Genomic DNA, 17814 nt, shown 5'->3' with positions numbered 1-17814 from the left:
ATCATATCACTTACTGACATCTGGTATTTTCTTACTCATTCATTCATTTGCTTCTTTTTTCCCCAGCTCCCACTACACGCAAACTGCAAATGAGCTGGGACCTCGTCTTGTTTTTCTTGTTCAATGCTGCATACCAGTGTCTCAAACAGAGGCTGCTTCATATAGTCCTTCACTATTGGTTTTTTAAGTTAATGAACTTCTCTTGACATGATTTTCTGATTTTTGTTCTTTTATCTTAAGGTTTAAAAGTTGAGAGCAGCATGTTTTGCCTACTGAAACTCATCCTGCTGCCAGTGTTACTGGGTAAGTAGAAGCTAAGGGACAGTGTGGGGTATTTGATTTCTCCTAAGTTCTGTGCATTATTAAAAGCCAATTTGATATGTTTTTGATTCCCCTGGGTTTCTTGAAGATGGAAATCCTAATATGGAACTTCACAGTTTTGTTGAAGCAGCTGTTTTTGAAGCCAGCTAGCTTATGGTTTCTTGGGAGGCTGAATCTTCCTGTTTCCATTAGAAACAGAATGGCTTTGGGTCCTAAAGGGTGTTCTGGGACCCTCTTACGTGACTAAAAGAAAGTTTCTCTGTGGCATCCCTGCACTTTAAATTGTTATCTTTAAAACCACAGTTCGCCTTGAATCAGGAACTGAAATTACCAAAGAGAGGCCCAGAGCTGTTTTCATGCTACAGCCACGCCGGCCTTCTTGTGGTTCCTCAAATTCACTGAGCTCTTTCCCAATTTGTGGTGGTTTCCTTTGCCTGGAACCTTCCTCCCAACACTTCACTCTAGCAAGCCCGCCCAAGGCTTCCTTACCCTTCAGGTTTCCCCTTATGCTCCACTTACTTCTGAGGAGCCTGACCTGGCCATCTCCTCGGACCAGATTAGTCTCCTCTTTACACCTCCACCTAAGTACTGGGCTTCTTGTTGCTCATCTCCACTGGTTTCTAGGTTTTCATCCTTTCCCCCATGCTTTTTTCTTTATCCTGTGGGTGTAGTTCTGGAAGGAGAAGAAATTCATCAGGTGCTTTGCTCTCATAGCCTTTTCTTTTTCTCTTTATTATCATTTTTTGAACTTTGGACAGTGATTTAAACCCTGACTCAGCAAAGTATATAACAGGGTTGCCTTTGCTCCTATTCTAGGCAATACAGAGTGTGTACAAACATGCACATATGCACGCACACCAAAATGGTGTTCATTAGAGAATTTTTCTTTTTTCTTTTTTTTTTTTTTTTTTTGAGACGGAGTCTCACTCTGTCGCCCAGGCTGGAGTGCAGTGGCCGGATCTCAGCTCACTGCAAGCTCCGCCTCAGGGGTTTACGCCATTCTCCTGCTTCAGCCTCCGGAGTAGCTGGGACTACAGGCGCCCGCCACCTCGCCCGGCTAGTTTTTTGTATTTTTTAGTAGAGACGGGGTTTCACCGTGTTAGCCAGGATGGTCTCGATCTCCTGACCTAGTGATCCGCCTGTCTCGGCCTCCCAAAGAGCTGGGATTATAGGCTTGAGCCACTGCGCCCGGCCCATTAGAGAATTTTTCTCAAAGAAGCAGGGTTATAATGATCTCAGAAGGTATTTAGACATTTTCCCAGAGATCTGTGGAGCAGCCTGCAGGTTTTTGCCCTCCAATCCAGAAAGCTACTAGTCCAACCCCTGTATGTGGTGACTTGGTGACACTGGGGGTTTTGTAGTTTTTGTGGAGAGGTTTTCTTTTCTTGCAGAAAATCTCATCTTCTTCAGCTGTTTCTCTACTAAGATTGCCCTTCAAACATCAGTTTCTCTTTGCTTTGGTTGCTGTTGTTGCTTCCTAGCAGTTCTTCATTTAATTCTACGCACAGTGTTCTTAGTATTAAATTCGCTTATTACACTTTCGACCACACGTGGAATTGCTCAATTCTTCCTTACAGGAAAATTCCAAATATTTGTTGGAGCCAATTTTGATTTCTTTCAAAATAATTCCCTCTGAAGGGTTTAGAGTTGCTGTTTTCTTTTGTGTCCTCCCTGCTGTGTGAGCCTGCTGTTGGGCAGGAAGTTAACTCTCTTCTCTCAGGGAAACAGCTTGCATGAAAAGACTGGCACATATTCTGTTCATTCCCATCACTTGGCTCTTCTCTGATATGAACTGGGCAGCATCTAAATGTATCTTTCTTGATTTTGTTGTCTCTTTGCATAGAGCATATCTTGTGAAAACAGAAATATCCATGTAATGTTTTTTTCTTGTAGTGACCTCTTGAAATTGCTTGAGCAACATAGAGATAATGGACAGGGGTCCCTGTGTGAAGCACCTAGAGGCTGGAAAGCTGATGACAAAGCTGGAGGGGTGAGGCAGGGAGAGGACAAACACAGTGGAAATGCAGGAGGAAAGCTATGCTCCATGGTGGCCTAATTATAAGGACCTGCCCTACAGCCAGAATCAGCCAGCAAATGCAGAAATAAGCTTTTGTAAAGGAACTAAAAGACGAAGAGGAAGTAGACAAAAGGTCCTTTTTTCAGAGAGGGAACCAGTGGGAGACTTAAGAGCAAGGAACATCCCATTTCCTGGTAAGTGGCGGTGGGTGTCTAAATTGATGATCAGAAATGAGAGACTTCCAGGGTTTCCCTTATTTCTTTAGAAAGGTTGGGAGGAAGAATTCCAGAAAAGCGTAAGGGACTAGATAGGAGGAGGGAGCCAGACAGCATTTATTGTAGTATGAAGATTGCAGAACCCTTCTGATGAGCCATATAGGTAACTAGAGGACAGGGATGCCATGCTGCCTTTGAACACGCCTCTGAGGACTTTGTCTATGTTGGATCATCCAGGGAGAGGGGTGTTTAGTACTCCATGATTGAAATTGATTTTTGTTGTTGAGAGTATTTGTCTAAATGATGTGTCCTCTTGCCTTTGACTTCTATAGATTATTCCTTGGGCCTGAATGACTTGAATGTTTCCCCCGCTGAGCTAACAGTCCATGTGGGTGATTCAGCTCTGATGGGATGTGTTTTCCAGAGCACGGAAGACAAATGCATATTCAAGATAGACTGGATTCTCTCATCAGGAGAGCAGGCCAAGGTAACGCGGGGGAAACATCATTATGTAATAGAAGCCCCTGACTGCTGGTGTCAGGACAGAGTGGTGTAAGAGTCAGGCATCAGGTGTCACCAGGAGGTGTTACAAGAGCCGGGGCTTTGGAGATGATCACAACTGGGCCTTGTACTAGCTCAGGAACTTGGTTATGTTATCAGCTGGGTAAGTAAGTTACTCAACCTTGCTGATCTTAGCTTCCTGAGCTGTGAAGAGGAAGGCAATTACAATAATGGTAATGCTTACCTTTCAAGTAGTTAAGGGGCTAATGGGAGACACACACATGAAATGAGAGGTTCCTTGTTCTTGCACATGAAATTCTTTTAGTTTCCTTCCTTTATCTCTACCCTTCGTTAAGTAGCAGAAGCGGGTGAGAGGGGTAAATTCCAAGGTTCTAGAAAGGAGAGCTCTGACCTAGGCATAGGAACTATACCACAGTAATCTTTTTTGGGGTGGGGAGGAGGACAGATTCTTTCAGTGTTTTTCACTGTTCCATTTATGTGCTGGGGAATCATCCTTTTCTCCTTTGTGGCTGCTTAAAGTGTTGGGATTAGCAGATGCAGCATGGCTGGGCAAGGGTCTTTCATGGAGCTCTTTGGAGTGAGGAACAGTGTATTAAGCCTCATCAGAGAGTCTGTATAGATACTCGTATATCAGGATCATTTGTGAAAAACATCCCACGTAGTTTGTTACTAACAAGAAACTCCCAATGTTTGCAAATAAAATATTGTTTTTGTAGCTCAACAGAGCACACTCCCTGTTGTCCCTATAACACTACTCTCACTCAAATTTTTATTGGCCTTTATTTTTATAAGAGGGATAGGTCCATGGTGTAAGTAGAGTAAGAATTTCTGCCGGGTGTGGTAACTCACGCCTGTAATCCCAGCACTTTGGGAGGCTAAGGCGGGGGGATCGCTTGAGCTCAAGAGTTCGAGACCAGCCTGGGTAACATGGCAAAAAAACAATCTCTACAAAAAAAACAAACACAAAAATTAGCTGGCTGCAGTGGCATGTACCTGTAGTCCCAGCTACTTGGGAGACTGAGGTGGGAGGATCACCTGAGCCTAGGAGGTGAAGCTGCAGTGAGGTGTGGATTGTGCACTGCAGTCCAGCCTGGGTGACGGAGGAAAACAATACAAAACCAAAACCAAAAACAAAAGAATTCCCCAGGGCCCAGCCTAGAACCATTGCCTGTGGATGACTCCTTTTGTGTTATGATACTGCTGCCGGGAGGAGGGTAGAGATGAGAGAAGTGGCAGCCAGCCGGCCATGCCTGGAATTCTCACGCCAACACCACCCACAGCACTAGTGAAAATAGATCATGCATCTGAATGCCATCTAATCTGGGGCCGTGGTAGAAACTAGGGTGAAAATGAGAGATGGTTTTCAAAAGTTGTAAGTTTAAAACCGTAGAGTGATCTTCAGAGTGGGTGCTATATTTTACCTTAAACTGTAAGAAATAAAATGTGGACCGCATTTCTCCATTTGTCCTTGTAGAAAGTGAGCCGCAGAGCTTGTGCAAGTTGGACTGTTGCCTGGCACATTATTTTTATTAACTGGGTACCAAATGCTTTTGGATCATGATCATGATGATAGCTCTGCTGCCCCCACATAACAGAGTATCTGGGATCCAGGCTCCTCGGTCTAGCACCTCTTTTGATTTTCTCCAACACTGTTTTGCCCTTCAGGATGAATATGTGCTATACTATTACTCCAATCTCAGTGTGCCCATAGGGCGCTTCCAGAACCGCGTACAGTTGATGGGGGACATCTTATGCAATGATGGCTCTCTCCTGCTCCAAGATGTGCAAGAGGCTGACCAGGGAACCTATACCTGTGAAATCCGCCTCAAAGGGGAAAGCCAGGTGTTCAAGAAGGCGGTGGTACTGCATGTGCTACCAGAGGAGCCTAAAGGTACGCAAATGCTTACTTAAAGAGGGGCCAAGGGGCAAGAGATTCCATGTGCAAGAGGCAAGGAAACTGATTATCTTGAGCAAATGCCAGCCTTTGGGCTAAGTACTTACCACAGAGTGAATCTTTAAAAAATGATCATAATGATTTCAGTCAATAAAAATATAGTTATTTTATTAAATAAAATATTGATGATTATTGTATTATTACTTCAAACACACTTCCTCCTCCCAAAAGCCCTGTAAAGGATGTTTTGTTCACATATGTGTCCAAATATGTTTTGGACACATATTTATTAAATGGCATAACTAGTACTTGATCCCTGGCACCTCTGACAACAGAGTCCATGTTCTTTTTTACTATGCCCTAATACCTTTCCTCAGTTATCCACATTGATGCTACATCTGTATTTTATAGGTACCCTATGTTAGGTGTTCTGGGGGATAGAAAAGAAATGAGCAGGCCAGGCTCAGTGGCTCATGCCTGTAATCCTAGCATTTTGGGAGGCTGAGGCAGAAGGATTGCTTGAGTCCAGGGGTTCAAGGCTGCGGTGAGCTATGATGGTACCTCTGCATTCTAGCCTGGGTGACAGAGCAAGACTCTATCTAAAAAAAGAAAAAAAAAAAAAAAAAAAAAAGGCTGGGTGTGATGGCTCACACCTGTAATCCTAACACTTTGGGAGCCTGAGGTGGGAGGATCACTTGAGGCCAGTTTGAGACTAGCTTAGGCAACATGGCGAGACCCTATGTCTAAAAAAAAAAAAAAAAAAAAAAAAAAAGCTGGGCATGATGGCACATGACTGTGGTGGTTTCAGGTACTAGGGAGACTGTAGTGAGAGGATCACTGGAGCCCAGGAGGTGGAGGCTGCAGTGAGCTGTGATTGCACCACTGCACTCCAGCCTGGGTGACAGAGCTGAGACCCTGACTCTTAAAAAAGAAAAAAAAAAAAGAAGAAAAGAACAGATCTTTCTAACTCTTTGCACTTTATTTTTCCATTTATAAGTGGAGGGAGTGGTAGATGGGTGGTTTTAAAATTTGTGCTCTGTAAAACCTTAAGTTCCAAAGAACATGAATGGTAAAAGCAGGGCAGGGGGTTGGTAGCAGACATATCTGCTCAGATAGGACCCCAGGCTCCCACCTGCATTGCAACCAAAGTCCTTTTCCTTTTTCCTGTTGTATTCATTGGGCTACCAGGTAAGATTTGGTTTGAATAAGGATTCTGCTGCTTTTAAGCAGTTTGAAAGGGAGAGTATAAGCTATGGTGGCCTGAGTCATTTAGAAAGTTTTTTTTTGCCTCTTTGGATATTAGTTGAAAGGAATGCAGCTGAGACTGTAACCAAAGGAGGCATTATGCTTCCAGAAAAATCTCGAAAGTATTGCAAGCAACTGTAGAAGCTGTTGTATTGGGCTCCAAAGGAAAGGGTGGAGAGATTCAACCAGTTAGCCCAAAAGCTGGAGATAAAATTCTTCCCCCAGAATCTAGAATATGGAGGCACCAAAGTAGTTCTGGATGACAGGGATCATTCTTTATTTAGAGATGGTGGATTCTTGGAAAGTATATATATTGAAATAAATCACTATTGAAAAAGTCTCATGTGAAGCCACTCATTCCACTGGAGTTCTGAAATCTTTCATCGTGTAAATAATTTCCATGTCTCTCTTTTATAATAAACTAATGATATCCAAACTAATGTCAGCCAGTGTCTCTAAAATTTAGTTTTGCTTATTGATATAAACACTTACAAATAAAAATACATAAATGAAAGTAAAAGTTTGCAAGCTGCAGAACTAGATGCATTCTTTAAGACTGCGGAATAGAAGGAACAGTCTGTGACCCCAGGAAACTTTGTAATGTAGTTAGGGAACTAGAATCTGGGGCCATTTCCCGCCTGCAGCTAGCTTAGGTCCTTAGCCTCCCAGCTTTATTCATGAGCTCCTCCAGTGCACCCTTCCTTCCTCTCTTATGACACTCATCACACCCATTCACTTGTGTCTTCCCTGCTTGCCTGGGCACAGCCCCTGGTACAGAGTAAGCAATTAATAAGCATTTGTGGAATGAATGAAGTTATTGAGTTAGCATCCCTTGCTTGAATCCAATTTCTAAAAAATGGAGTTGTAGGAGGTGGCCTCTGGCCCCTCTCCTAATTATCCGTATTGTCATTTTTCTCTTAATTCCAAAGCTCTGGTTCTTCCGGAAGAAGAAGCAAATCAGATGCCTGTGCCCAAGGATTCTCTCTTCTTTTTTTTTTTTTTTTTTTTTTTTTTTTTGAGGTAGGGTCTTGCTCTGTCACCCAGGCTCTGGAGTTGCAGTGGTACAATCACGGCTCACTGTAGCCTTGAACTCCTGGGTTCAAGTGATCCTTCTGCCTCAATCTCCCTAGTAGCTAGGTCCATAGGTATGCATCACCATGCCTGACTTTGTTTGTTTGTTTAAGTAGAGACGGGGTCTCCCTACATTGCCCAGGTTGGTCTCAAACCCCTGGGCTCAAGTGATCCTCCTGCCTCAGCCTCCCCAAATTGCTGGTATTACAAAGGATTCTCTTTTTGCTTCCTTTTTCTGCCTTTGGTCTCTAATGCTGTGCCTGAACACTTGCCCATGCAAGCACAGCCTTTTCCTGCTTAGAAGAGACACAGAGGAAACTGCAAGGAGTCAATTTCAAGAGCTGAGGAATTCATAGAAACAGGCTAGGGCAATGTTAGAGGTAGTCAGATATTTCCCCAGTGGCTAGTGGAGCAAACTGTATTTTTTTTTTTTTTTAATTCCAGCTAGAACGGGAATAGATCCAACCCCTAACAATTTTGCCTAGTGGAAGGTGCTCCAACTTGCTTTACGTAAGTTGCCTCCACCAACGTGGCAACTCCGTCTTTTGCAGTCATCTATAATTTTCTCTACAAAGTTTACCCTTCAGTTGACAGTCTATGATTCTACCGCTTCAATTCTTTTTTCGTAGTTCTTAATTTAAATACTATAGATGAAAATAATAATTAGATTAATGTCCTCTACTTTTGCTCTAGAATCAGCCATCCTTCTACTTATGTGGGGTGCCACAGTAGAGTGAGTGAGAAAACTCGGGCTTTGCCTTCACTCAGGCCTGAGCTTAAATGTTGGCTTTACCTTTTACTGGCCATGTGGCGTTGGGCTCCTTTACTTTCCTTCTCTGCAAAATGGGAGAGTAGTCATACAAACCTCAAAATATTGTAATGACTAACTGATCTACCATGTACAGGGTGTCTAGCACATGGCTGGTGCATTGAAATGACTCAGAATGTTCAGTTGTTATTATTGCATTTTAAAAATAGAGTTTAATTCTTAATGTGCTGATAGATTTAAAGGGAGTTTGCTTCCTTGCTGGTATTCTTTGGAGTAAATTTTTTATCGCTTTCAAAATAATTCCTTCCATAGATTTTAGAGTTCATAATATTTTCTTTTGCTTTCCTCCTATTGTGCATTTCTCCTGCTGGGCAGGAAGTTACTCTTCTCCCAGGGAAACAATTTGGATAAAAGGGTGGCTTATGCACTCTGTTCCCTCGTGATCTTTGCTTAACACTCTTTTGAAGGAACTCTGTGCACTTAAGACCTAGACCTGTGTCTTCCTTATACACTACCCTGCCTTTCATTGCTTAATCAACTTTGTGGTTGATTTGTATAGAGCATTACTGAAAAATCAGAAATATCTTTCCACTTCTTTTCTTTTTCACGGGCCACTTAAAATGACTTATGTAATAAACATATGGTGGGTCAGCTGCTTGTACAACAGGCAGAAGGAAGAGCCTAGGAGTTGGAAAGCCAGAAGCAGGGGAAGAGGGGAGGGTGGGGGCAGGAGAGAGCAGGATGAAAACAGAAAGAAAAGTCAAGGAGAAAGCTGTCTTTTGTCTTGGCCTAATTAGCAAGGAGTCCTGTGACTTGTACCAAGGCCAGAACTAGGTCCTAGAATAAAAGAAAAAGAATAAAAGAAGTTGAAGAAAGTTACCCATGGTTCATTTTTTTTAGTTGGGAGAGTCAGTGGGTTAAATATAAGAATGAGAGTTCTATAACTTTCCACTTCCTGTTTATGCTAAGCAGATGTTGGTATCTAAGACGATGAACATAAAGTGGGGGCTTTGAGATTTTCCATACTTCCTTTAGTACAAACTTGATGTGAAATTAGAGTTCATGGGAGGAATTCTGGAAAAGGGGAAAGAGAAAGGAATTAAAGAGGACCAGAAAGTGTTTATGGTGGTATGGAGACAGCAGAAACCCTCGGGCTTGGTACATGTGGGCAGCTAGAGGGTATTCTCATCTTGGGGATGCTGCTGTGCTGGTCTGAGGGAGGAGGCTCTGAGTACTTTGGATCCAGGGAGGATCCTCCGGATCACCTACAGAGGGAATATGTATAGTGTTTGGTGGTGACAGTGATTTTTGCTGCTGAGGGTCTTTGGCTAACCATGATCTCTTCTAGAAAGTCTTTGACTTCTATAGATTATAACTTTAGTCTGACTTGATTTACTATTTTATCCTCAGAGCTCATGGTCCGCGTGGGTGAAATGATTCGGATGGGATGTGTTTTCCAGAGCACAGAAGTGAAATACGTGACCAAGGTAGAATGGATATTTTCAGGATGGCGCGCAAAGGTAACAAGGAGGAAACATCACTGTGTTAGAGAAGGCTCTGGCTGATGGTGTCAGGACAGAGGTAGAATCAGGCACATGAGGAGGTGTTGCAAGAGCCTGGGCTTTGGGGCTTATCAGAACTGGATCTTCTCCTAGCAATTTCAGCTTTCTGGTGGGAAAGATAACTCCAATGAAGAAGAAGAAGAACAAGAAGATGATGATGATGCTTCACTTTTAGATGCCAATGTGAAATTGTACATGTAAAGCATTTTTGTACATGACTTGGCCCCTACATTTTAGTTTCCTTCTTTCTCCCTTTTCCTTTGTATAGAGTCCGTGGGAGAATGAGGGAGATGATTTTTGTGGCCCAGCCAGGAAAGCAATGGGCTAGGCATAAAAGTGATTACACTTTTATTCTTACTGGGGTTAGTTCTGTGACTTTTCATCTGTGCTCCATTGCCCCATTTATGTGATGGAGGGAATTTTCATGAGTACTTCACGTGCTGGGATTGATCGATCCTGGGGGCCAGGGTGAGGGGTATTTCTTGGGAGATCTATAAAGTAGTAAACAGCAAGTTCGTTCATTAGACCAGTAGATCTCAACCATGATGTGGTCGTATACTTATGAGTCAACATGTATTGTGGGGATATCCCAAGTAACTTGTTATTAATAAAAGTTGAGGTGCAAAATTTATTAAAGATTAACTTTTATAAATTAAAACATATTCCAGGTCATCTCTCTAACAAAGTCATTTGCACTTGATTCCTCTATGCTATCTGAGTGGGTCACAGTGGGTGACATCATGATGGAGTATGGGGAATTACATCTGGTCCCAGGTTCACCCCTGAGAGCTTGCCATGCATTTAAATGTCATCCATTGAGTGATTCACAGGAGAAAATAGGATGAGAATTGACATTTTGAGGTTGTGAATTTGAATCACAAGAGACAAATGTTAGGGGCCAGGTCACTTCATTCACGTTTGTGTCTACATACCCATTAACTTTTCTTAAAAGCTTTAAAAAAGCAATCTGCATGCCTTTTTTTAAAACGCCAATATTCATTTAACAAGTTATTTTTAAAGCATCTGCTATATGAAGAATACTCAAAACCCCTGACCTGATGGGAAACTTACAACTAAGATGAGGGAGATACGCATAAAATAATAAAGAAGTATATAATACATCAGGCAATAGTAAGAGCCTATGGGGAACAATAAAGCAGGACTTTGTGGTTTTTGTTATGTGGGTGCTTGGGGAGGCCATACTGAGATGACATTTGAGGAGAGGTGTGAAGGAAGTCAGGGAGTGAATCCTGCATGTGTGTAGGGGAAGAATGTTCTTGCAGTCATAGACAGTAGCAAGTGCAAAGACCCTGCAGCCAGTATGCAAGGAGCAGCCAAGAGGTCCATGTGGCTGGAGTGCAGTGACCTAAGTAGGTGAGGGAAGAGCAAGTAGAAGTTGAAGTCAGAGGAAAAGGGAGATGGGCTGGGTCATGCAGGGCCTTGCATTTTGGTATAAATGGAGTAGGGGCAATGAAGGGTTTTGAGCACAGGAGTAACATGATTTAACTTACATTTTTAAAGCCTCATCTGCTGAAAATAGATTGTCATAGCAAATAAGCAGGGAGACAAGTAAGAAAGCTGTTGCAGGAACCCAGGTGAGAGATGAGCTGGACCAGAATGGTATCAGTGGAGGAGGTGAGGACTGGCTGGATTGGGGATTTATTTTGAAGGTTGAGGTGATAGGATTTGCTGAGGGATTTGATGTGATTTTTTCCAGAAAGAAATTAAGGATGACTTCAAGATTTTTAGCCTGAGTATCTGGAGGAAGGCATTGCCATGTACCCAAATGGGATGGACTGGAAAGAACTGGTTTGGGGGAAAGATGGAGTTCCATTTTACACATGTTTCAGGTTCCTATTGGAAATCCAACTAGAAATGTCATCAAGAATAAAAGTATACTTTTGCTTTTTTTACTGGAAAGGTACACAAAATGAAAGTCCTCCTTTTCTCATCCCTCTGTTCAGATGGAACAACTGTTCATGGTTTGGTGATGTCCTTCACAAGCACACACACATGCACATGTGTATGTGCGTGTACATGACTTTGTGTTATTTAAAGCTTTCTGATAATACCCTTACTGCCTTCACCTAGCAGGGCCTTGGGAGTCCTGAGATCTTCCCTCCCCCATTTTCTCCGCTCCCCCCTCCACTCCAGTCCTCACAATCTCATACTTTTTGCCTTCCCCTTCTAGGAGGAGATTGTGTTTCGTTACTACCACAAACTCAGGATGTCCGTGGGGTACTCCCAGAGCTGGGGCCACTTCCAGAATCGTGTGAACCTGGTGGGGGACATTTTCCGCAATGACGGTTCCATCGTGCTTCAAGGAGTGAGGGAGTCAGACGGAGGAAACTACACCTGCAGTATCCACCTAGGGAACCTGGTGTTCAAGAAAACCATTGTGCTGCATGTTAGCCCAGAAGAGCCTCGAAGTATCTAACATTTGGCTGGGGGGCATTGAGGGACCTCCTGGCTGGTGCATGGGGCCAGGACTAGAGTGAGGCCGGAGAGGTTCCTAGGATGCAAAATTGAAGGAGGCATCCCTCTCAGGTGCTGACTCTGGCCTTGCACAACCCTGAGAATGATGCCTCCTTAGAGGTGGCTCCTCAGGTACCTGACTTGCCTCACCCTAATTCTGGCCCCGCTGCTAGGCCAGGGACAGGGGAGCTAATTTAGTGAATACCAGTCCTCTGCCAGACCCCACTCATTGCCAGGGTCGTCTATTGATGTAAAGATACAGAAGCTCAGGGAAGGATCTGAGTTGATGTCCAAAGTCAGCATACTTGGTTTCAAGGGAGGTGCTGTACGCGCTAGAGTGGAGCGGGAAGTGATCCTAAGCTAGTGAGAGACAGCCAGGAACAGAGAGGACCATGCAGGCACCAGAACCAAAAATGGAGGCATTTTCTGATCAGAGGTTCTCGGTTCTGGCAAACAGCGTGCATCAAGGCCAGTGGTGTGTAGGAGAGGAAAGACTCAATTGTGTTGACAGAGAGAGGTTGATAAGTGAGGGGTTGAAGTTAAACCATAACCCAGTTAGCAATCAGGATGTGGCCTGTGGACTTTGCCCCTTGCTAGGGCCTTCAGGAGTTGGTTGTGGTTGATTGGGGGTGGGGAAGATGGAGTGAGGATGGAACATACCTCATACCTCAGGCCAGAGATTTAAGTCTGTGGAGGCACCTTGTCTCCAGCTGGAGAGGGGAGCAGGGCAGATGGGTTTCTTAAAGAACCATCATCTTTCTGTGTGCTTCCTTCTCAGAAGTCCAATTCACAGAGAAAATCGAGCTATTATGGGGGCTCATGCAGCTTCTCTACCCACAAACATATCTATGTCTCCGCATCCTTATCTCTGCCCTGCCATCCTGAGACAGAGGAGGGTCCCTTCTGCTCTGGGCTTATCTGGCCCCCTGTGCCCAGGTGGCATCCTTCTCAGGAGCCTCACAACATGGCTCTTTGAGCTCTCACTTTCTGTTGGCTTCTACCATTCAAATTTGCTCAATTCTACCACTTACCTACTCCAACTCCCTTCTATGTCTTTTTTTCTTCACCTCCATTCTGTGTCTGTCTTTTTCTTCAGATTGCTTTCCTGAGATACAATTCACATACCATACAATTTGCCCATTTAAAGCGTTCAGCTCAATGGTTTTAGTACATTCAGAGTTGTACAACCACCACCACAATCATGTATTTCTTTCTCAACATAGCCAAATAGCTTGCTAAAGGTCTGTGTTTGGAATACTACCGTCTCATCTCCCATTAACTCTTCAGTGCACTGCATTCTGGCTTATTCTACCTGTACTCCAGCTTAGACCACCAATGCCACTGTAACTATCCATCCTCAGCCTTCTCTCCCTCAGTAGCGTTGGACACTATATTTTATATGCACTCTATGTTGGACCCAATTCCACACACACTCATGGATATGCATAGTAAACTCTACACAAGTTTTCCACAAATCCTTCATACGCGACATGTCTCACCTACCCCTGTACACCCTTCCTCAGCCCATCTCCCCAACCTCAGTTGTCTAACTAGATGCCTGGGGATGTGCTTGATTCCTTCCCTTTCCTTGACCCCAATCTAACAGGTCAGGTCAACAAGTCCTTGACTCCTACTACAGACTCTTGAAGTTGTCTTCCTTCCAGTCTGTCACTGCCACCTTAGTTCTGGCTGTCTTCATCTCTGTCTTGAACTGTAGGCCTCTAACCAGTCTCTGCTTTCTCTCTCAGCCACTGCTCCTCATTCTTCACCCGGCTCTTGGTGCCATCTTTCTAAATCACATTAAGAACTTTCTCTTCCACTGCTAATAATCTTTCAATGGTTTTTTCATTGCCTGCAGAAAAATGCCAAATTCTTGGTTGAGATAGTCAAGGTCCTTCCTGACTTGGACCCTATCATCTCTCCAGCCAAATTCTCCAGCACACCCACAGATGCCACTTTTGTGCCAGACCCATTGAACTCTTTCTAGTTTCTAAAATCACCGTCCTGTCAGGCCTTCAGATCTCGCGCAGAACATCCCCTCTGTCCTTCCCCAGATTGTCTGCCCAAGAAACTGGATGTTTCCTATAAGTCTCAGGTTAAACTTTAGAACTTTTGCTGGCAAATTCTCATTTGCTGCACATAGAATTGGGCACCCTTTTTTCTGTGACCCTCTGTTCCCCGTACAGACTTCTGTTGTAGTGCCTACAGCAGCCTGTGGTTTTCTGTTGACGTGTTTGTCTCCTTCTTTGGAAGCAGGGACCATACATCATTTGTCTCTGAATCCCCTGTACCTAGTGCTGTCTGGTCCTGAGGAGGTGCTTGCTTTATGTGTTTAGAAAGAACCATGCAGATGAGTAGAAGGTACCCTATGGGCAGAAGTACCTCCAGAGGCTTTCCTTGGTATCGTCGTTGTGGGGCTGAGTCTTGCGGCATGTGTTCTTTTGAAGACAACCACTTGCCCTGGGGAAGATCAGCAGCCTCTAAGATGCCTGTTATTTCTCGGTCACTTGTTAAGCCAAATTTTAGAACAGAATTGTTGACGTGAAAGGAAACTTTACTACAGGTGAAGTGCTAGCCTCTTCTCCCACCCACCTTAGTCTACATTTTAGGGCAAACAGGGGGGTTAGACTTTGGTTCTCAATCTCATGGAGACAGTGTCCCTAGTGTCCAGATATCGGGTAGAATCTGGCCTTCCCTCCGCTTCCTGGCCTGGCTGGTGCTACTTGGTACAGGGCTGTGGGACTCTCGGCTCTTTGCTAAAGTTATTGAGACCCTCTCCTTGCTTTTCTCCTTTCCCAGCACTGGTGACCCCGGCAGCCCTGAGGCCTCTGGTCCTGGGTGGTAATCAGCTGGTGATCATCGTGGGAACTGTCTGCGCCACAATCCTGCTGCTCCCTGTTCTGATATTGATCGTGAAGAGGACCTGTGGGAATAAGAGGTACAGGGCTGCCCCCGCCCCTTGGGTTGGGAGGCTGGGGGTACAAGGCTGCTTCTATCCAAAGTGGAAGAGGTGATAGGGTCCTACTATGCCATTCTCACAGAAGTGGGCATTTTAAAGTGAGCATTTTAAAGAATCAACTGTGGTAACCCTGCCCACTTTGCTCACTGTGCCTGGAAAATAATTTAACGTTCCTGCACTCTCCTCATTCACTTTGGTATCACGTAAAGACTACAAACTCCCTTAGAAATGGGGGTCTCAGTACGGCATAATTCAGAGCATAAATCTTACACAAGAACTATCATGGTACCATTCACTGCCTAAGAGATGATTTTAAAATTATCCACACTGTACGTTCCACATAGAAGCTAAGATCTTAAGGGTTGCCAGTGGTTTTATCTAAAAGATAAAAGACTCTGTCTAAAAAAAAAAAAAAAAAAAAAAAAAAAAAGTGCTTTTCAAGGCCTGGATTTCATTAGTAGTTCTCCCAGGGTCTCAGAAGTCCCCAGATGCTCCAACGGGGACACTAGTGTTTCACTGGCTGTTGGCAGATCCACGCCCCTCAGTTTATCCAACTATCGATGAGGGGCGCAGATTGACTGTCTTGTTGAAATAGCGTCAGTGGGAAAGGGCCTCATGAATAATCCTGACTTTTGAGTGTTCTTTCCCAGTGGGTCTTTGATCGTGCAGAAAACACTTGGACCTGCTAGGTTTTCACTTCCCCTCCCTAGGGCTTCCTGATTTGGGTTTGAACTTGGCTGGCCTCTCTGAAGGTCTTTGCTCTGGGCATGCTCGAAGCACTGAGCTAGACAACCTGGGTTCCACTCTCAGCTTACTTCCCCTGTCTGAGCCTCAGTTTCCCCCCAAAGGAAAGGTAGCACTTCCATGTCTAGTCGTTTATTCTAAAGAAATAATTAGATGGATATGCTGAGATTTGTGCAAAACTGCAGTCATGCTTATAATCAAAAATAGGGATCATTACCAGTGTCTGTCAGAAAGGCAGTGATTCAGTGAACCAGTGTTTCACTCAATGAAACACTCCAGATCCCTCTGTGTGATGACATGGAAAGATATCCAAGGGGTAAAAATGCAGAATTTATGGGATGACCTCATTTTTATAAAAGAGAAAATAATATGATGCTCACTCCAGCAGTATATGTACTAACTACATTTTGTGTGAGCTTATGCTTACACTGAGAGAGGCTGGGAAGGATAGTTGTAAAATGTGGGTAACGGCGTGGAATTTGAGATGAAGGAGAAGGTGGATCCCATGGGGTGAGGGGTTGCAGGGAACTTCCACTTCCAACTGTTTACGTTTCTGTATTATCTGAATTATTTTACAATGAGAAGATACAACTTTAAAAGCAGAAAATACAATGAAAGTATTTCCACTGAGACCAGAACATATGGTTTCTTTTCTAGCTTAAACTTTGATTTTTTTTTTTTTTTTTTTTTTTAGTTCTGCCTTGGGCCAAAATAGAAAAAAAGAAAGTATATTCAGAAGGCAAATGGTCATGAGATCAAAGGGCAAGGGGCCCCGACCAGGCAGGCGCGGAGCTTCGGGCTTGGGGCTTGGGTGGGGTGTTCGTGGGGATTATTCCGCTCCGCCCCCTGGAGAGGCCAGGAGCCCTTTGGATTGGCGTCTTGCTGAGCTCCTGCTGCCCCCTGCTGGTTCCGCGGCACTCCCTGGTCCTCAGAAACGTAGAGACGATGGTCAAGTGGAATCCTATCTCCCCACTCTTCATTCACTTAAAATTACCTCTCCCATAAGGACTGAAAGTGTCTTCAGTGATAATAGAGAAGTTGAAGCCGTTTTTCAGTCTAAATTATCTCCAGAACGGCTTCTTGTTCTTCATTAGAAGAGATGTGCTTCTCAGGTTTCCAGGTGAGCCGGGTAGCCCTGGCTGTAGGAGTCCAGAGAGAATAGTGTCTTCTCTGGGGTCTCTCTCTTCACAAAGCCAAGAGGGGGTCTCATGTAGGGACCCTTGAATAAACCATGCCAGCTGGTTAATTCCACATGCTCTTTATGTCTTGCAGTTTAGTGAATTCTACAGCCTTGGTGAAGAACACGAAGAAGACTAATCCAGGGATAAAAGAAGAACCCTGCTATTTTGAAAGCTGTGAAGGGGAGGTGAACACACGCTTCAGCCTAAAACACTAAGCAGATGCAGGCCTGGGCCGTTCTCATTCCCCGGGAACCATGTCTTACCCATTGTATGTTGCAGCTTGCAGGCCAGTGCTTGGCACAGAGCAGGGACTCAGGAAGCCTTTGTTACTAGAATAAGCGCCTCTGAGGAGTACAGTGCATGGGGCTGGCTCAACCAGCCCCAGGCAGCAGTTTCTGGTATTGGGCTGAGGAAAGAGCACTGCGCTTGGAGTCAGAAAGCTCTGCCACCTCCCCTAGTCTCACCAGCAAAATGAGGATAAGGATAAAGATATTATAGTTACCTGGCCTGCTTGACAGGGTTGTTGTAAGGTTCACATAAGATGATGATATGCAAATGCTTTGTAATCTAGGAGGTGCTGTTTGTCTAAAGTCTAATGGGGAATTATAATATATTCAGGAGTTAAGGAGTTCTAATGCTTAAAATGAAATAGTCTAAGACCTTAGCAAGAAACGATTAAGAAGGACTTTTCTCTCCTTATTGATTAGTAATGGAGTTATAAATAATTGCTTCTAGAGACTGAGAAATGGATTGGTTTTCTTTAACTCCTATTCTTTCTTTTCTTTCTTTAATTTTAAAAACGCTCTTTGAATAGTTACCTTTCTCTGTTTTGGGCTGTT

General features: G+C 44.0%; 2 protein-coding genes across 6 annotated transcripts in view; one reads left to right on the top strand and one right to left on the bottom strand.

Moving 5' to 3' along the window:
• Positions 1-17814, bottom strand: part of ATP5MG (ATP synthase membrane subunit g) — a 249536-nt gene that overhangs the window by 196361 nt on the left and 35361 nt on the right. The gene's annotated exons all lie outside the window — the stretch shown is intronic.
• The window catches only part of JAML (junction adhesion molecule like), a 35512-nt gene that overhangs the window by 14049 nt on the left and 3649 nt on the right, over positions 1-17814 (top strand). For 2 of the 5 annotated variants that reach the window (XR_007719376.1, XM_050758426.1), the window contains 8 exons: positions 241-303; positions 2215-2532; positions 2886-3040; positions 4741-4966; positions 9465-9574; positions 11808-12045; positions 14891-15029; positions 17067-17160. Coding sequence is in view for 4 of the 5 variants with exons in the window: in XM_050758426.1 (XP_050614383.1) it covers positions 2343-2532; positions 2886-3040; positions 4741-4966; positions 9465-9574; positions 11808-12045; positions 14891-15029; positions 17067-17160 (1152 nt within the window). In the remaining variant the exon portion in view is untranslated. Of the gene's footprint in view, positions 1-240; positions 304-2214; positions 2533-2885; positions 3041-4740; positions 4967-9464; positions 9575-11807; positions 12046-14890; positions 15030-17066; positions 17161-17814 lie in introns of those variants that run through there. The other 3 variants (XM_050758428.1, XM_050758430.1, XM_050758429.1) reach the window with 3 other exon arrangements.

This window comes from Macaca thibetana, chromosome 14, assembly GCF_024542745.1.
Source record: "Macaca thibetana thibetana isolate TM-01 chromosome 14, ASM2454274v1, whole genome shotgun sequence".
In the NCBI taxonomy this organism is placed as follows: Eukaryota; Metazoa; Chordata; class Mammalia; order Primates; family Cercopithecidae; genus Macaca; species Macaca thibetana.
This window is presented reverse-complemented; position numbering and strand designations above follow the sequence as displayed.